At 52.4% G+C, this 19,021-nt stretch overlaps 7 protein-coding genes and 1 non-coding gene across 8 annotated transcripts; 3 read left to right on the top strand and 5 right to left on the bottom strand.

Moving 5' to 3' along the window:
* Nucleotides 1-632: 632 nt before the first annotated feature.
* On the top strand, nucleotides 633-1,390 carry J4E92_005962 (uncharacterized protein; the record flags this gene model as incomplete). The annotated part of the gene is made up of 2 exons (XM_051497337.1): nucleotides 633-750; nucleotides 885-1,390. The coding sequence occupies 2 exons, from the start codon at nucleotides 633-635 to the stop codon at nucleotides 1,388-1,390; spliced, it is 624 nt and encodes a 207-aa protein (XP_051351984.1).
* A 2,080-nt stretch (nucleotides 1,391-3,470) lies between these two features.
* J4E92_005961 (uncharacterized protein) lies at nucleotides 3,471-4,929 on the top strand (the record flags this gene model as incomplete). The annotated part of the gene is made up of 7 exons (XM_051497336.1): nucleotides 3,471-3,549; nucleotides 3,662-3,686; nucleotides 3,735-3,884; nucleotides 3,937-3,980; nucleotides 4,027-4,094; nucleotides 4,156-4,256; nucleotides 4,305-4,929. The coding sequence occupies 7 exons, from the start codon at nucleotides 3,471-3,473 to the stop codon at nucleotides 4,927-4,929; spliced, it is 1,092 nt and encodes a 363-aa protein (XP_051351983.1).
* Nucleotides 4,930-6,934: 2,005 nt separating this feature from the next.
* J4E92_005960 (uncharacterized protein) lies at nucleotides 6,935-7,844 on the bottom strand (the record flags this gene model as incomplete). Its single annotated transcript, XM_051497335.1, is given in 2 exon segments — nucleotides 6,935-7,827; nucleotides 7,841-7,844. 2 exon segments carry the CDS (start codon nucleotides 7,842-7,844, stop codon nucleotides 6,935-6,937), a joined length of 897 nt encoding a protein of 298 aa, XP_051351982.1.
* A 1,121-nt stretch (nucleotides 7,845-8,965) lies between these two features.
* J4E92_005959 lies at nucleotides 8,966-9,071 on the top strand. Its single transcript has one exon. It is a non-coding gene; the product is annotated as a tRNA-Lys (tRNA).
* A 2,011-nt stretch (nucleotides 9,072-11,082) lies between these two features.
* On the bottom strand, nucleotides 11,083-12,485 carry J4E92_005958 (uncharacterized protein; the record flags this gene model as incomplete). Its single annotated transcript, XM_051497334.1, has 3 exons — nucleotides 11,083-11,570; nucleotides 11,618-11,885; nucleotides 11,937-12,485. The coding sequence occupies 3 exons, from the start codon at nucleotides 12,483-12,485 to the stop codon at nucleotides 11,083-11,085; spliced, it is 1,305 nt and encodes a 434-aa protein (XP_051351981.1).
* A 997-nt stretch (nucleotides 12,486-13,482) lies between these two features.
* ACU8 (Acetyl-CoA hydrolase) lies at nucleotides 13,483-15,484 on the bottom strand (the record flags this gene model as incomplete). The annotated part of the gene is made up of 4 exons (XM_051497333.1): nucleotides 13,483-14,199; nucleotides 14,250-14,733; nucleotides 14,789-15,031; nucleotides 15,342-15,484. 4 exons carry the CDS (start codon nucleotides 15,482-15,484, stop codon nucleotides 13,483-13,485), a joined length of 1,587 nt encoding a protein of 528 aa, XP_051351980.1.
* A 741-nt stretch (nucleotides 15,485-16,225) lies between these two features.
* Nucleotides 16,226-17,209, bottom strand: J4E92_005956 (uncharacterized protein; the record flags this gene model as incomplete). Its single annotated transcript, XM_051497332.1, has 1 exon — nucleotides 16,226-17,209. The coding sequence occupies one exon, from the start codon at nucleotides 17,207-17,209 to the stop codon at nucleotides 16,226-16,228; it is 984 nt and encodes a 327-aa protein (XP_051351979.1).
* Nucleotides 17,210-17,565: 356 nt separating this feature from the next.
* Nucleotides 17,566-18,805, bottom strand: J4E92_005955 (uncharacterized protein; the record flags this gene model as incomplete). The annotated part of the gene is made up of 2 exons (XM_051497331.1): nucleotides 17,566-18,463; nucleotides 18,513-18,805. The coding sequence occupies 2 exons, from the start codon at nucleotides 18,803-18,805 to the stop codon at nucleotides 17,566-17,568; spliced, it is 1,191 nt and encodes a 396-aa protein (XP_051351978.1).
* Nucleotides 18,806-19,021: the final 216 nt, after the last annotated feature.

The following is a 19,021-nucleotide window of genomic DNA, read 5'->3' as shown; positions in this document are numbered from 1 at the left end:
ACAAAGATTTGACAAGGTATCAGAGAATAGTGGCGGGTTTGCGCGCGCAAAAGACGTGGAGCACTGAGATGGCAGGTCGTAAGGATGGCGGAGACGTCAGGTCAAGCGGTTGGAGCACCTGCTGGCCCGGCGAATGATATGAGTAAGAGTTTCCAGTTTAAACGGGGTGCGCTGGCTCCAGTGGGCGCTTCATTGTACAGTCATACTGCCCAGTTTTAGGACGAAACAGCGTGGAGCGCCCCAGTTGAAGGTGCGGAGAGGAGGGACGCAGGGACCGGGACAGATGACGCGCTGTGATCTTTGTTGCAAGACGGAAAGTTCCTAATCGCTGCTGATAAAGTCGCCCATGCCGCCGGACCGGTATTGGCCGACGCAGCATGTCACACGACGAAAAAGAACACACTGCTCATCCGGGTGTTCCTGCACGTCCCCGCGGGCTGCGTCTTTGCTGGTGCATAGTTGCGATGGTGCACAAAGCTGAGGCGTGAGTGCAGGACCGCCGCGGTGGTGAAGACCATGTGACTGGCTCTAGATCGCGCCCCACTTTGCCAAGGCTGAGAAAGTCGGCGCGCGTTTGCGACAATCTGCATACCGCGACTCCGAACTTTCTCAACACAACCACAGCCGTCGATATGGCAGTCAAACGGCCGCATGAGGGAGACGCAAAGTCTTCCGTGAAAAAGCAGAAGCAGAAGGGTCGCTTCGACATCGGTCCCGCAAACTTACCTGATGGCACCCATAGACGGAAGAGTAGGTTTTTTCCAACGTTCTTCACGCATAGATTTCTCGCAGAGGAGGGATTTAGACAGGCGTATTGCGGGAGCCTTCAGTACCGACATCTGCTTGCATGGCATATACACTTCAACTGCTAATTGGGTACTCAGTCGAAAAGATCAAGAAAAGCCTTATCAGCAAGGCAAAGCTGAAGAAGCAGTATGCAAAGCTCAAAGCCCGCGAAGAAAACGAAGAGACGACACCGCGCAAGTCTGTCTACGACCGCGATTCTGCCAACGACGACGAAGACGACGATGAGGAGCCTACCGAACCCGTCCAAGAGCCCACCTTGGAGCCACACCCCGATCGCGTAGCGATGCTGGAAGAGAAGTCGCCCGAACCGGAATCCACACAGACTTGGGAGAGGCGACAGCGACGAGCTCGACCACAGCCATTCTTGAAAGAGACAGAAGTGGCGCGGAAGAAGAGGGAGGAAATAGAGGCGCGGCAAAAAGCCAGAGAGGAGGCGGACAAGGAGCGCGCAAAAAAGATTGCTGAGCGTGAGCGCTTCAGGAAGACCATGGCCAAAGCTAGGGGACCCAATGGCCAGAGGAAGCTCGGACGAGAGAGCACAGTTCTGCTTGCGAAAGCGCAGCGACTTATGGGCAAGACCTGAAGCATCGTCCTCCAATAGCGACGTTACTATCCTCAGCTCCGAGGGATGATACGTCTGCGTCAGCCGACGCGTGCGCGCGCTCTTGTCAACATCTACGCTCTCAATCCAGTGCTGGAGACACCGCTCCGCTTTACAACCAACACGGTTTCGACCCGTTCATTCCGATGCAAATATTGCGCTTCCCGCTGGTTGAACATCACAGTGGCAGGAGGATTAGAACGCATGCCGCGTGGCTGTGATCTAGCCGTCGTTATAGGCATGCTTGCTCAGAGAGAGAAGCAGCTTATTGACACAAGATACAATAGGCCAGACTCTGTGACGAAGCAGTAGTGCTACAGACAGTCTGGATCAGGTGCACAGCTTCTTCACCGAGAAAGCACCGTTGACTCGTCGAATCAATTCAATGTACATTGCATTCTTTCTTACATGGTTCGATATCACCTTGCACCAATGCGGTTGTGTGATGTTACTCGTTCAGCCCTACCCCTCAGCCCTTGCACGAGGAGCGGTAGACCCGGACATAACTTAAAGCGATAAAAGCGCGTTGCTTAATAAGTACACACCAGCTAGTTATACGAATCAGGGTCGCTGCGTTTGGTGTGTTGTGGGAGTGCGGAGTAATCGGCGACTGCCAAATGTGGCTGACGGTACCTGCCGAATGGAACGCGATCCACGCGCTGGGGATGAACGCTCTTCCCAGCCTCGCTCTCACTTCCTAGCATGTACCTCTCACGACCTCCTACGTGAACATACACGAGACACGAATAGTCACCTCTTCACCGGAATGCGTTCAATTGATCTGACTGCCGATTTCCGTCTTCGCCACCGCTGTAATCGCCTCCCTGGTCCGGTCGTACCAGCAAGACTGCGGACTGACCGCCAGGAGTAATCTTCGCCTCCAACTGAACGAGCTCGTTCCAATGGCACGACACGATACAGCAACACACTCTCCGTCTGAGATCTTAGCGGGCCTTCGAGCGCATGGCGCAGACTATCACTAGAACATTGCGGTATTAACTCCCTCTTCGCTTGATAGTAGTGGCGAGATGTCAGCAGCAGAGACAGCTATCACGCATATCGCAACCTTCTCTTCGCCGATTATATGCGACTATCAGATGGCTTAGACTGTTCCAGAGATCTGTTCGGCTGCTTTTCCGAGATGATCAGCGTTGGCCCATATTGGACTAGAGCACAGCCACCTAGTCACGTTTTTGAAACCACCTCGAAATTATCGATGGATGGACTTCATCTTTCGGCGTCTGAGATACTAATGTTTCGCAAGGCATTCACCGTATGATAGGTCTCCGAATTCTTGCGTCGACGCGAGTTCAGCGAACTTCCCACCATTGAGCAGAATAGGCCCACAAAGGGTCAAAGCAGGCCTTTGAGCAACGAGTGGCTGTTACACCAGGCACGCTATACAATTTGCTGTTCCTAGCGGAGACATGGCATATCTTGTGGAGCAATAAGCTTATTCAAACCGGCTGCTAAGTTCTGAAGTTCCTTGGGGTTAGCGGTGTATGGTCCATGCAGCCTTACCTACAGGGACCTAGCCAGTGCGGGAATCCTTTGGGGGCTGTACACACCACCTGGTCAACGGCCCGTCAGACGGTGCACTAACCATACACGCACGCGTCATGGCCTGCAAAGCCTCGTCCAGCTGCATGGAACATGTTCGTTACTGGGCTGTTTCGAAAACGCTGTAGGGTGCGCCGTCCACTAGCCGAACCGAGAACCACCGTCGAACATTACAGCTTGGCATACAGCTTGTTTGCCGTCTCTCCCTCCGGAAAATCCAAGGACCTGGTTTGCCAAGGCGCTGAAACACTATTATGCTAGCTTTCCGCTCGAGGTCATCTCTTCACGATGTCTACATTGCTGATAGTCTTGCACTCTTTACTTGTACTAAGTCCTTGGGTCACTGCTACTTGGTTGACATAACTCAAGTTTATTGCAACATCTTCGAACACCTCTTGTCATCTCTTTTGACCATATTATCCTATCTGCCGTCCATTGCAAGAGATCTCTGTCTATATCCGGATTTCCTGGAGTACAGCATCGTCATCTGTTCCCAATCACTATGGACAATTCCATTCGCCAGCCTCGAAAGTGGTCTTTGGCGGAAGATCAGAAACTCCGCGAAGAAGTGGAGGTCCAACGTAAGTTACACAGTTGCATGAGACACAGCCCATGTGGTATTCTATGCTCCGCAGCTATGCAACAGTCTCTGCATATCAGTCTTCTCCAAGCAAGCTAACTAAGCATCATCAGTCGTGGAAGGAGAAGTCAAGGATTGGTATGTTGCTTTTACCCCACTCAAGTCCACAACTAACAGTGCCCGTAGGTGCAGAATCGCCGACAGCCTCCCTGGTCGAACGAACAAAGATTGTCGAAAACGGTGGCACAACTCAGTAGCAGGAGGTCTCAAGAAGGGGCAGTGGTCAAAGAGTGAAGATCAGTTGCTCTCAAGAGGGGTACAACAATACGGCCAAAAGTATGGCTCAACAATCAGAAGCACATACTGGTACTGACTCCACTATCAACAGATGGACAGTGGTCGCAAGCTGTGTCGGAAGTCGCAGCGCAGACCGTAAGTACTGCGATGTATTACCACTTCGTTGCTGACCATCCCTTAGAATGTGCGAAGCGGTGGCAGCAGTCACTTGATCCAGATCTTGATCGAAGCGAATGGCGCGACTTGGATGTCAGTAACAGCAGTCTCACGAACAGAAACCGCTTTCGGCTTGCTGACAGGTGCTGCGTAGGACTCAACACTCATTGACGCAGTCCAGCGACTCGGACGACACTGGAAAGACATCCAACGCGAACATTTTCCAGGAAGATCAAAGAACGATATCAAGAATAGGTACGTTGTTCACTACTGCTTGTCCCACCATCTCCTAATATTGTCAAGATACACGGTCCTCGTGCGAAGATACCAGAACCAGGGCATCACCCTTCCCAATGCCCCAAGTTCTCCATCCGACTCTGGTACACCGGCCCTGTCGAACTATGCCGAGGACGATGACTACCTCTCCCCCAATTCCCACATGTACGATACGTTCCTGTCCACACCATCACACGGATCAAATCGACATTCCTGGTCAAGCTTCGACAACGACGCATACTCAACTTGGTCATCCCCACAAACATACGCCATGCCTACCGCTACAGCCGACCGGATTTCACATCATTCATCGGTCACTCCGTCTCAGTATCTATACACTCAGCCACCACTGGGCTCCAACATGCCTGCCACATGGGATCAAACGTCGCCCTACGCACATCACCCCTCACCATCACTGCACACCGGTGCACCCACGAGCCCATCAGTGTATGGCTACAGCCCATATCCGGTCGCCCAGCAACCAATAACGCCCCACAACATCGCTTACACAGCCTCCACGGAGCGAGCAGCATATGCCACGATGCCGAATTACTCGCCACCTACTGCATCAGGTCAGCGGGTTTACGACCAAAGTGCATCGGCAATGTACCGTGACCCCAGACATTCACAACATCCTTACTATCAGTCGTGAGGCTGTGCAACATGTATGTTAAAGTGTATAGCTTGGCAGTTACTTAATAGGTCAGATCTGGCAAGTGTTCGATAGGTCGAGCTTTGAGTCTCGTCACACATATGCAATGAAGATAATTTTCCGCCCACAAAGCCTCGACCAATCTTTCGTTTCACCGAGTGTCAATTGCGTTTCAAACACCACCTTGCGAACCTTGATGCCAACTACTGCAGGTTCCCTAGGCGCGAAAGGGCCTAACCACGTGACAAACCCGGAAGTGAGGACCCCTGATTGGCCGCCTAAACCCAGCACAGCCTCAACCCCGAGTACAAGTCGGACGCCTCGTACCCCCATCGCGTTAAAGTTACCCAACCAAGTAAAGTGCGCATCTACGGAAGAAAAAGAAGAACTGAAAGACAGGATCGGTTACCCAGTCGAGTCAAAATAGTGCCGTCCCCACTATCACGAATCAGGGTTGTTGCGCTGCGGGCCACGCCCGGGCTGTTTCTTTTTCTCTGCCTTGAAGACAGCCTGAGCCGTTGCAGGCCAGCACGCGCATCAATACACCAGTGATCACATACATGCTAGCTAGCGTCAGCTAATGTAGAGTGTCCTGATCCGCGTCCACGTCCGCTGCACGATGCACGATCTCATCGCCTGGACCGCTGTTTTACCTGCCTCATCCGTTGCGCGACGCGTGTGACTTCCTCTCGTTTACACACGCGATTCCCTGCAGCATTCGGCGCTTGTAGATGGTATCATGCCATTCTGCTTCGCTTGGGCGTTCTTGGTGTTGAAAGTTTTCGTCACGATACACCGTGCGTCTGGTGATGGCTTGCCGCACAGCGGTAGGTACCGTTAGCATGGAACCTTGAAGTTAACCACCTCCGTGGAACGGCGTCCCGTCCCTGTCGATCTGTGTCTTCGATGCACGGCATTCATTGTTCTTCACATTGTCGGACCAGACTTTGGGTCTGGTTTCGGTTGGTATGTTCCTGCATTGCTGCCTGGAGTAGGCCTCGTCACCGCCGTATACCTGCGTCTGGTATCGTGGGAAGGGGTACGCGTTCCTGCATGGAAAGAATGTATATTTGGGCACATGAACACTCTAGAAGGATGATATGATGTCAAACGTATGATGTCAAGTACCCGCTGGTGTGGCAGACTTGCATTCGGTATCGCCCGTCGAAGTATTCGGCGATGCTTGAATGAAGACTACGTGTTGGCGTGGGTGATGACACCGAGCTAGTATGCATGATGAGGTCGGAGTGGCCGTGTTGAAGCTATGGGGACGCAAGGGCACTAGACTCTACACGAAGGAAAGGCGTCTACCTCCGTCACTCGTCAAGGGCGATACCCGCGTTAGGCGAGTGTAGTCTACAGGTCGTCACTTGATCCTACGAGACTAATGCTCGCTGCTGTGACAACATCTCCCCTTACTCTTCGGAGAAGACCGCCTGACAGTGTCGTCAATGCGATTTTGATAGTAAGAACGGACGTACACTCACGTACCCGATGTCAATACCGAGTGAGCAAAAGTCTCCACATTCCGTCACTTCTCCAAGCACTGTATCAGAGACTCCACACCCCACACCCCACATACCCTGGAGAAAATTCAGGCAGCTAGATTACTATGAATAGCTGGACTACGCGGCACGTTCCCCTAGATGCCCAAAACCCATGTACCGAGAGCTACATCTCACTGTTACAGTACATTACAGTACATGAAACGATACAGCGGGACCCAGGTGACCACACTTCGGGGACTCCGCCTCGCTGTTTGCCTTACCAAGAGCCAGCGGGATTGCTGAGACGCGTGGCATCTGTAGGTTAAGCTTTTCGCTTAGCCGTGAGACGGTCCGCTTTAGACGGCCTGATGTGCTCTTCGGAGGGCCTAATGTATGGACGTCTTTCCGGCGGCAGAATGGGACGAGTTGAGATTAGCTTGGATCATATGGGCGGGGGAAAGACTCGCGTGTTGTCAAAGTGATATTTCCCTACAACTTCCTCAGAGATGGTTATGTAATTACAGGTCCTTTCTCAAACTAGCTCCTGACATCATGTTCATCATTCTCTTCTCCTCCTCTTCAGTGGGCTCCTTCCACCAGTCGTAGAAGTTGACAGGCTCGAAGCCTCTGTCACGCGATTGCTGCACGTGCTCCGGACCGATTTGATGCCATGGCACGCCGATATCTTTTGACACCTGGTCTTTGACATAGTTCTCCACGGAGTGACCGATACCTCTGTCATCGTTCCACTTGGCCAAAAAGAACAAATCGAACATCTTCTGCTGCTCAGTCGTTCGTCGTTCGACTGCTTTCTCCATGCCACGCACCATCTTTCTCTTGTTGTAGGCTTGTGGTTTCATCCAATCATTCACCTTCTCGTAGTCAAGCTCGAAGCCGCCTTGATCGTATGTGGATGAGCCCTCGCGTCCCTTGTCATAGCATATATACAGTTTGTGGAAATGTGCGAAGGGGTTCAGCCGACATTCATCTCTGAACATTGTATCCTTAAGGGCGGCGTTCAGACGTCCAGGAGGCTTCGTGGGCTTGGGTATGTAGAAGGTGTCGCTGACCCAATCTTTGATCTCTTGGGGCGCACTGATGTCATCCCAACGCGGGCGTGCCCTGCGGCCCGGAGTTGGTCTCGGGTCACGTAGCTTGGAACGATCGGAATCATATTCCAGATCTGGTGTCGTGAGTCGTGGTTTCTGCTGTTCCAGATCTTCTTCTTTCGGTTGCTCTTCCTTCTTTTCGGCCCGTACCGAAGCAGCTGTTCCCTGTCTTTCGCTCATTCGGCGTTGCTTTGCATATGCTTCATTTTCGGATGTCACTTTCCTCTTCTGACCGGCAGATTCTCTCGGGGACTCCGCGTTTTGCACTCCAGACGCAGTGTCTCTCGGCTGTTTCTCCTGATCTTGACTGGCAACGCATTCCGCATCAGCGCCACTCCTTGCGTCGCCTCGCGTCCGTGGCATGGTCGAACATTAAATTATCAAGGATATGACTGAAAAGTAGCGGATTCACCGACAAGACTTTAGGCACGGAGTTGTTCGAGTGTTTGGGTTCGACTTGACGCGTTGCGCGGCACAGCTTGATGTTAGGATGACATCACGTGTTTACCCCTTGCACGCGAGCGATCGGCCCAATCGCAACTACATCGGAATGAATCCTTGGTCGACCCGATAATACTGACCGTCTCTCGGCCAAAGCGCACCATCTACTTGTATCATCCTCGACCCATGCGATGCAGGTCCAGAAAGCCTCCCATTCTGCCTCGTATTCAGACCACTAAGCGGCATACCATCGACGTTTCAAATATTACCCGTCGGATCGGACCCCTGAGTACACCACAACGCACTGAGCACCGAACGTGTGTGCATCACAAACTTACATGCATCGAGGATGATAATCAACCGAGGGAGGCTGGTCTAACGACCGTTAGTAAGCTCGTATACATCCCTCAAGCTCATGCACGATGAGCTTATATGCGCCTCTATGAGACCATCTTCGTGCTTCGCCACCGTTGGCACGCGTCTCTTGTCGCAATACAGTAATGCGGGAGGCATACCTCGTCTCTTTCTAGAATCCGTGCCGTACGAGATTGACAAGGGTGTCCGCTGGAGCGGTGTCGTGCATATTACTTGCATGTTTTGACTAGGCAGCAAAAACATGCCTTACAAGGCAGAACAGTGATGCGCGAACGACTTGTAAGGTTTTGGAGCCACATCTATTGTTTCCGACCATTGCAGTAGTCCTTGTGCTGGATTCAGTAGAGATGCATACACTACGATAGCGCGCCCGAACTGTAACATGAGCAAGTAAAGAGCTTGCCTTTTCCGTGTACCGGATGGATGGGTGGCTGGTTGGCAAAGGCGGGGTTTTCGGGTATTGGCAAAATCTGATAAGTCCCGACCCGCCTGCCCAAACAAAATTTTCCATCTCGATCCAAACTTCACATCCAAGGACTCTATACGATTGTGAGGGAGCTCGAGAGTTTTATCGTAACATTATACACGTTGTATTTGGCCAAACCACCATCGAAAGCAACATCAGCCCGGCTAGCTCAATCGGTAGAGCGTGAGACTCTTAGTTATCACGTCCTAACAGACACGATTGTATCAAATCTCAAGGTTGTGGGTTCGACCCCCACGTCGGGCTTTCTTTTTGCTACCTCGTCGATCATCATGGTCTTGAATAGGAGGGTGTTGGTGGTGTGGCCGTGAAGGACTTTTTTTGGACTTCCACACCAATCGGCCTAAAACGACTACAAATCACAATGAGAACGCTACCGCAACACGTAGAGCTGTTAATCAAGTCAAGCTTTCATTTTGGAAGTTTTCGTCCAACACAAGATTCAAAAAAGAGGGGTTAACATGATGGTGGTGGTGAAGGACAATACTTGACTAGACATGCTAAATTATCCACTCCCACCAAAACTCTAAGATGACGAATCATACAACGAGGCCCTCTCTTGCTTGTATCGTCTAAAAACAACCCTTGCTTTTCTCCAACACCAACGATCTGAATCCCGGGCTCGCTTGGCGGTGGTTTACTTTCATCTTTGCCCTAAGTACATAACACCAAATCAGTTATGCTTACCACAAGCCCGCTCAATCTGACTGGCTTTTACATATGTCCTAGGGAGACAATGTGTTAGCTTTTAGTAAACCATCACGTTAACTTAGCTAGGGAGATAACATTGTAATATAGCCCAGTTTCTGTGATACGAAAAAGACCGTGTCGTCAGTAAACCTCTTCCATTCGCTGATGCACCCCAAGATTCGCGAATGCGTAGTCTGCAAATTGGAGCCAGTGACTGCAGGCTACAGGCTTAGAGTCACAAAAACTGTAACGTACATGTAAACTACGACGCGTCCAACAACAAGGACAGGAGATCAATGGACAGTGTCATGAAAAGTAGATGTAGCAAATAGTACATTAGGTAATGTAAAGTGATCGAGCATCGCACTCCACACCAAAGAGGCGTGTCGATGAAACAGAACCTTTCGTCGCCTGTAGTCTCAGAAAACAATGTGCCGGAGCCCATGCAATTTGTGTAGTCAAAACATTCCGTGGCAGTAGCTATGCCTGGAACTAGATGACATTGAAATCTAAGGTATGTGAGACTGCTGCATATCGTTCGAGGATTAAGTCAAGAACATGCCTCCTAGAAGTCTACATTGCATTAAGCCTTTGTTATCGGCGGGTCTTTTCACCAATGTAGATTGCAGCGCCCCTGATTAGTTTTCTTGTACGACATACTTACGACACGAACAACGCGAGCGATACCGGAACTGCCTATTCCCGGATGATAGAATCTGCAAGTGATAGAAAGTCAAATAGCTCCACGCAAAGGGAGGACTAGCTGTTAGGCTGTGTGGCGATTGGAATTCAGCTACTGGTTGCGAACGCAAGCGGCAAAGTACGGATACCCACCTGGGCAGATATGTCGTGATCAAGGCGCAGCGGAGATCAGTTATTTGGACATGTTAAATGTGCAGAACTGCGTACATGTGCAAACGCAGACCTTACCGAGTATGAGACATATTTCGTTCATAACTCCCTCCAGCCTTTCGACCCACACACAGCTTGGAATGTCCATACAAGTGATCTTTACTGCAACTTGATCACATGATAAATATAGATATATATATATACCTAGGTATACTGCACGCACTTCGCACGTCGTCCACATATCAGTCGCGCTACTACCATCACTCTCTCTTGTAACGACCCCATCGGTCCCATGCACCCATCTCAACACACCGTCACCCCACACATCACCATCGCCCGCACATCAGAATATACATATATCATCTATTCGTTACACAATCATAATACCTATTCATAACATATCCCCACGCTCAAACATACAGATGTTACTCGAGGCCAACAACAGCCATAGCCAGGGAGCCAAAGTATACAAGCGTAAGAAGAGCAAAGCTCATACAAGAAGGGGAGCCAAGCGATATCAACACAACCTCCCAAAGCATCCGAGGCATGAACAACATATGCGTCCGGTGTGGAGATTGGTGGCTGACAGTAACAATGTGGACATACGTGCAGTGGGGTATCTCAACGCCAGCCATGCAATGCGATCGTCGAGCCGTAAGAATAGTGTTGAAGAGAGGATGGGGAGTGGATTCTCATATCGGAGACGCTCTTACTGTTATCTCGCTGGGTACGCGGGGTACGGTCCGTGTTGGTGGTGGTGGGGCGGTGCGGGCATCGATGGCTGGTACATGGCGCGTTTGTCTTGTGGTGGGTATGCTTCGAACATGACGCGTCGTTGCGGTGCTTCGGCTCGGAGTGGACTTGGTGCTGGTTGACCGCCGGCTGGGAAGCGCTGTGAATTGTTGGGACTGCTCATGAAGAGCAGTGTATCGACGGCATCCTTCTCGGCTTGTTGGCTGGGCATGCGGAGGATGCCTGCTCGAGGAGTAGCTGGTGATCGTGGACCTGCGCCAACATCACTGTAGTGCTTCCTTTGGCTGGCGCCGAGAAGCGGAGGGGGCACATGCGAGACGCTGGAGCGTCGTCTTCGCCCACTCTGGAAGGTTGGGGCTGGTGCGAGGCCATAGCCGTGTTGTGCGCCAGTGATGGATATGAGGTTTGCCGCGGCGTTCATAGCAGGGCGGGTACCTGGTCGCCAGTAGGCTGACGGGTGTTAGCATTTTCAGACGGAGTCTTTGGGGTTGACTAACAAGCTGGAGTCCCTGCAAGTGACCGGGTCGGATCAGAAGCCGGGGACATGATCATCTGGTCTGAGATGTCAGAGACGCCGCTCGGTCTTCTTTGTCGATCGACGGTAGCAGGGGATTCGAATGCTAGATGGTCAGTCCTCCCAGGAGCAGAGTTGGGCGAACCACGCTGTGACTGGCTTTCTTCCAACTCGTCGAGCGACTGCTTCTCCCAGCCGTTCTGGACTTTGACCATGGCGTAGGAAAGACGCGTCTTTAGCTGTGCGGATAGCTGCGTTCGCGTTAGCAGACTGTAAGCTTGGCCTGAAGCTATACTACGCACCTCTCCAATGCGACCTGAGTGTGTATCCATGCTCTTGTTCCTCTTGTGTGAATGGGTGGGCGCCGATGGAGTTTCAGGCGCTAGCCCAGCGCTCTTGAGAGATCCATCTACAGTCCTCTTGGAGCTCTTTGCTGGAGACTCTAGCGGCATGGGACCAGCTGCTGTGTCACCAGTCTGGAGCGCGTTGGCAGCAGCGGTATCGATGCGTGGTGCCGCTCGCACCTGCCCACCAGTACTCTGACTTGACGATTCCGGCATTGGGGCCTCGGTAGGTTTACTTTGGCTCGCTACATTGGTCGAGGACGGGGTCGTGAGGTCGGTCTCGGTAGTGGTGGCCGTGGATAGGTTGCTCGACGAGGAGGGAAGTGCCGGTGCCGAGAAGGTGCTAGACACAGCAGACTGGACTGACTCCTGCGAGGCCTGGGGCTCTGCGTTGTTTACGGTAGCAATAGTTGCTGTATGGGTGGCGTGGGCGTGTTCTGCTGGTGCAATGGCAGCGTGAGTACCGGGGTAATTAAGTCGGCTTGGGGAACGCGACTTACGCATCATGGTTTCGCGGGCGTGGCGGCGGGGTAGGAGGCAACTAGCGACTCGCGCTGTGAGTGCAATTCACCGTCAAAGTGGAAGCAGCTGCGCCAAAAATACAGATGCAGGTAAGGATGTCAGGGTAGCAAACGTCCCAATGGCGGGTCTCGGTGGGAGTTGGATGGTCGGAGACGTGTCGTAGCAGCACCGTGGACCGTGTTCGTGCGCAGCACGCGAGATAGCGGGAAGACGCGCGAACGGGCGGGAGCAGTTCCTTGTTGGGCGCCGCGGAACAACTTGCAAAGGGCGCGCAGAGAATGGCAGGAGATGTCAGGGATGCTGTGAGGCTCTTGCGTCGCGTCTCGGTGTGGTGGAAGAGGGCAGAGCCGGGCGCATGCTCATCTGCAAGAGCCTGACGCCGCTTGTGAGCCGCGCAGTCACATGGTGCCAGCCGACGCGTCCACGTCCGGGTAGCTCTAGCGGTGGCAATCCACTTCCCAACGAGCGAACGATCCCGACTTTCGCGGCAAGAGCGCGTCCATGCCATCTGCACGGAAACGCCTGGTCTGAGCAGAGTTTTCTGGCTCGACACCTGCATCAAACACCCTCGCCCACGTCATGCTCTCGTCCGAGGTAGCATCCGTGGTACCAGCTGCAGAAGAGGCAATCCACCTGCATCAGCGCTCCATCCTATAGTCGAGCCGCGTGCAACATGGTCGCCGATGCCGCGCTAGTCAAACACGCGACATGCCGTTATTGAAAAAGAGGTGTCGTGTAGGATCGACGAGAGCGTTGATGGTCGCAGTAGTGAGGTTGAAAGTGTAGCAAGGAGCATGTCTGTCCACGACATGACGAGTACCATAAAAAGCACATATGCTGTTTTACTTGTTGTTGGTCACGTATGAGCTGATTCATCTGCTACTTCACGTTGTCATGTTTCATATGGACTACTACTAGGGTAAGTCGATCGCGTACATTCTCTACATCCAAATATCGTATTCTATCACTACATGCCCCTCTCCTAACTCTTGTAGTCCCACTTGGGCAGCTTCATAGTGCCATGGTCATTCAGATGCCTGTGCATATCGAAGCTGTTCCACAGCAGATGCGGCTCATGGCCCCAGCCCTTCCTTAGGCACTCAAACTCCGCCTTGTTGAAGTAGTCCTCCAAGATAGGTACGTAGTCGGGGTGTGCGCACTTCTTGATGATGACGCGGGCACGCTCCTTGGGGGAGAGACCACGAACATCAGCGAGACCTTGCTCCGTGACGATGACGTCGAGGTCGTGCTCTGTCTGGTCGATGTGCGTGCACATGGGCACGATGCAAGATACACCAGTTGGGTCGGTCTTTGTAGGACGCGATGAGGGGGTGTGCATGATGGAGTACTTGGAAGAGCGAAGGAAGTCGGCGGATCCACCAAGACCGTTGAGCATACGGCTACCCATCACACAGGTTGAGTTGGCGTGGGCGTAGATGTCGACCTCGACAGGCGTGTTCATGCCAATGACACCGAGACGTCGAATAATCTCGGGAGAGTTGGAGACTTGCTGAGAACGGAGTAGCAGCTTAGGCGCATAGCGATCCCAGTTCTCGTAGAAGCGGTGGAAGCCGTCGGGAGAGAAACGGATCGAAGTTGCCGTCGCGAAGTCCAGATTACCAGAGTCGAAGAGGTCCAGGAAGGAGTCTTGGAGGACTTCGGTCCATACCTTGAGGTTCTTGAAGTTTGCACCACCGGACTGTGTCTGTCAGTATGAAGCATCAATCATTCAGAAAGGAGAGAACATACGGCAAGTCCACCAACAACAGCGTTGGCAATGTTTCCAATACCAGATTGAATGGGCAGGAGGTTCTCCGGTAGACGGCCATGATTAACCTCATGCTTCAAGAACTCAATCAAGTTCGCAGCGATAGCCCTTGAGGTTTCATCCTCGGCGGCGTTGGGCTGGGTCTGATCGGGGTAGTCGCTCTCTACGATAGCCACAACCTTCTCTGGGTCTACAGGAATGTGCGGTGTACCGATGCGATCTTCTGGAGACATAATGAGGTAAGGCTTTCGGCGCGGCGGCAGATCAGTCATGGTGATGTCGTGTAGGCCTTCGAACGAGGGAGCTGCGGTGTTGACTTCGATAATGATCTTGTCGGCCATCTGGATCAGTTCGGGTGATGCACCAACACTGGCTCCTGGAATGATTCCACCATCCTCGGTAATGGCCGACGCTTCCACGATGGTGACATCGAGCTTGTTGTGGGGCTTGTTCAATGTGTAGAAGCTACTCGGAATCAGCATCGTTTCCTCTTCGTGGAGTTCTGCGTGTTTGTACATACCCGTACATCAAGTCGACGGGAAACATACTCAGATGTTTGTCGAAGAAGTTGATGTTGCCGTTGTTGATACCCTTGGCGATCTCCTTACCGACTTGATGCGGCGACCGGCGCTCGATCATGTTAAGACGTGCCCATCGATTCTCAGTCTCCGCACCTGACGATGCACCGACGAAGAGATTGTACTTCAGCTGACCTTGGAGATTGTTCTTCTCGACATGGTCGGCCATAGCCGTAGGGATCTTCCTGCCATGCCGTTAGTCTAAAACTTTAACCAACACAATAGACAAGGCCATTCAAATCAAGGCATGTATGGCGAGAGTCATGGCCAAGGCTCTTGAGTGCTCGTCTTGACCTGATCCATGCGCGGCTCGAATTGTGGAGCCGGAGATAGCTCGGCTTTCGTCACTTCCTAAACTTCCGTTCCACCTCGGGATCCAAGATCGAACTACCAAGTAGGTCCGACATCGTACGCCGTAGTCAGGGCTACCTCGTGTACCCGAAGAGCCTCATAGCTTGGCCGATAAAGTAGCGTGAGAGAAATGGAAATGCTTACTTTGGATATCCGACACCCGTGAAGCCACTCCAGCCAATGTAGGCTCCATTGGGGAAGTGGTGAAGCAAGTCCTCAGCTTTCGCAATCTTCTTGAGATAACTTGGCCTCCTGACCCGGCTCTTCAATGCTGCTGAGACCGACATCTTTGGTTCCTGTCGTTCTTCTCTTCCGCCGTGACGATCGTGATCGGATTAGTAGCTTATCGATAAGCCTAAAGCTGTTCGTGGAGCGTCAAGCTCAGCGCAGGCGTGGAATAAGAAATATAGAGTGGAGAGGAGCCGCGATGGGCAAGACGTGTCAATTGAAGTTTCTGGGGAGACTTGGAGTATTTAAAGCATGGAGAGGCCAAGACTAGACTCGTTTCGACCGGCGTCGGCGTGGAGTGTTGCTGTGGGCTGATGCTCATGATGACCCACCCAAACATGACGTCTGCCGCAAAACCCCGGTCGGGGGAGGGGAGGTGCGTGCAAGAATGCGCCATGATTGGAGGACTAGTCGTAGGATTATTGGTTTGCGTGGTTGTTTCCAACGCTGTGTAGAGAATGTCCGATCCCGATCATCCGCTGTAGAAGGCTACGAACTAGCTCACTTTTTCGTGTTGTTTTCGACCTGAATACCTTGCTTCAAAACAGATTTCAGAGTTGTTCACCCTACATCATACATAGATGATCTTGACAACAATCAAATCCAGGCACAGCTGGATACATCATCGCTATTTGATCCATGCTCAGCAGACAACATGTCATGGTGCCCAAAATCTGATTTGAGATGAAAACGTGAAATTATGATCGCTCGTCGTACCTGCGTGTGTATTCATACATGTAAATTCAATCCGACTCCACGCCTGTGTTACCGCAGTGAGGCTAGCCATATGATTTCCCCATCTACAACTCCATTATTTCTTGAACCTCATCAACGATACCATCCCACAATGTCTTCTCTGGTGCGAAATAGGTCTTGAAGACATCTTTCAGTACCTTATCACCAAGATCCATGTGTCCGCCCTTGGTTGTCTTGAAGTGTAGACCACCCTTCTCGTCAAGCTTCTTGAGCCCAATCCAGTCCTCTTTGTAGATGTCGCGATCCCTCAGATCCGTGACCTCGTTGCTGGTAGTGTTGGTGTACGCGAACCAGCCAGACTCCTTGGGTATGACAGTGGTGTCGTCCTCGAACACGTACATGACGAAGTTGTCAAGCGCGGCAAGGTTCTTCGCGTAGGTGACGTTCTTCAGCACCCTCTCGTTGTTGATGTCGGCGATGAAGTTGGAGGATTCGAGATACTCTTCTGTGGGTTCGCCAGTCGTCTCGTTCGTGGCCTTGAAGTACTGCGCTGGCACCAGGTGCCCCTGCACCCATGCGCCCCAGGTGTTGGATTTGAGCAACCCGATGTAGCCCTTGCAAAGCCAGTCTCCATCTTTACAAAGCTGATACTTTGCGATGCCGTTGTGTTGACTACCAAATGTGACCAGGTTCTTGACTTTGATCCTGTCGCCACATCGCTCTATCATTCCACGGAGGAACTGACCGCCCTGCGAAAAGCCAAGCGCGTTGAGGCCTGGGGCTTTGCTCAAAACCGCGTGTTCCGCGATGTCGTCGCAGACCTGCGCAATCTGCTCTGTAACGTTCCCCAGGAATGTGGCTGTTCGATCGCTTCCAGCATCTTCATCAAGCCGGATGTAGTATACGTATGTGTCGGGGTTCGTCTCGTTTGCGAGGTCGCCTACGCTATGCAGGCCGTCTGCGGCATAGTTGTCGCCTAAGCCGTGCCAGATGAGCAGTGGGAGGGGCTTGGAATCGCTGCGTGCGAGTGGTGACGCGATCACCTGCGTCACGAGCAGGAGCGTCGAAATTGGAAGTAAGTGAAGCATTTTGGCGATGGTGGAATGAAAGTGGGAGGTGGAGGTTCGAGAGGCGCAAGCTGAAAGCATATGAGACGCGCACTGATCTACGCGGCGTTGTATGACGTTGGCATCAAGCCGAGGCAGGTACAGCAGGACATGGTCATAGCTCTCCATAGCTTTTACGTCCACGCAAAAAACACAGTATGAGCAAGGCAGTGTCGTCGTAATTTATAGAAAGCAAATGTACATTCTAACAGTTGCACAGAGTCTATGTTGCTATGTGCCGACCAGTGGTATACTATCATTTCGTCAAACAGATCTTTTGAACGCCGGAACGCCAATGCATTGCGCCGTGCCATGCAATGATGATTGTAATGGATTGTTCAACCGGCAATCAACGGTGTCTGCACCGACTGGAGTGCCTCTTGCTTCATTGCTTTCCGCTTCTCCTTGCTGATGGAGCTCTTCTTCTCGGTCTTCTTAGCCTTCTTGGCCTCTCTCCTGGCCTGCTTCGCAGCGAGCTCTTCATCGTCGAGCATCTCCTCCTCCCACTCATCCCACTTTCTCTTGCGCTCTGCAGACTTGCCCTTTGGTGTGCCCTCTGTGATGGCCTTGTGGTACGGTCCTTCAAGGATTTGCTCAGACTCAGTCCATAGTTCATCAGCGAGCCAGATGGGCAGGGCCTTGGTCGCGGGACCTTTGACGTGCAGACTGCGGATGTTGCGCCAGCCCTGGCCGACGTGCTTGTTAACGACTTCGGACACGACAGCGGCAGTGTTCTCCGTAATCTGTTGAGGGGTCATGGAGAGGTTGGCGACCTTGATAGATGTGTTGGCGGAGGGGCTCATGCTGAGGTAGGTCGAGTTGAGAGCAGACTCAATCTCCTTTGCTACACCTTGCGGTGTGCCGACCACATTCTGGGACTCCTTCGCATCCTTGTCCTTCTTTGCGCTCTTGTCGATGTATGCGCCGGCAGTAAGGCGGATTGGAATGGGGCGCTTTGACTTGCTCTTGTAGAAGACTTTGCCGAGGCACTCTGCGACAATCTTGATAATTCGATCGTCGACCATGAAGACGTCGTACTCGGCGAGAAGCGCGCGCTTCTGCTCGAATGCCTTGTATCGCTTCTTTAGCTTGTCTACACCGAGCACGCGCTGCACCTTTCCGCGAAGGGTGGCCGGGAATGCGTCGGATGCGACGAGGTCTTTGTACGCTCTTTGCGGGTCTTTGGTGAAGATGCATATCCGTACATCGCTTGGAATGATGGGATGGGGCAGCTTGCTAGTATATGTTAGCGGTGTGGCGCAAGCGCTGCGATGCGCGAACATACATTGCCAGAGGCTTCATGCTCTTGGTGTTGCCAATCTGCTTCTTCGTCGCCAGACTGAGAAAGATGGGCTCGTCGGCCTCTTCCGCCTCGTCCTCATCGGCCGCCAAACTCTTCTTGGGGGCTTCCTCCTTCTTGTCCTCGACGTGTTTCTTCATGTGCGCAACGAGCGCCTTGGCCGCGCGCTCGACTTGCGACGGGTCGAGCTGGTAGGGCGTGCCATTCGTGGCTTTGGTAGTGAGCGGCGCCTCGGGCGCCTTCTCAACCTTCTTGGTAAGGGTCTTGGATTTGGCCATTGTTGCTGTGATATGGTGCGATGTTGCTGGTCGCTGGAAATTCTGGGCTAGACCCTTGTCCCAACTCTTCGAACTTTTTGCCGGCGCCACAGTTTCTCCGAAGCCCCGAAGCCAAATGCGGGGCTCCTCAGAGCCAATCGTCGCGTCGCAGTATCCTCAAGCACACGACAGGCTATTCACCCTTGCAATGTCACCAGCCGATGGATTTCAATTTCA

This window comes from Alternaria infectoria (assembly GCF_024043175.1).
Source record: "Alternaria infectoria strain BMP 0036 chromosome Unknown scaffold_9, whole genome shotgun sequence".
In the NCBI taxonomy this organism is placed as follows: domain Eukaryota; kingdom Fungi; phylum Ascomycota; class Dothideomycetes; order Pleosporales; family Pleosporaceae; genus Alternaria; species Alternaria infectoria.
Note: the sequence above shows the minus strand (reverse complement) of the source record. Positions and strands in the feature narration are given on the sequence as shown.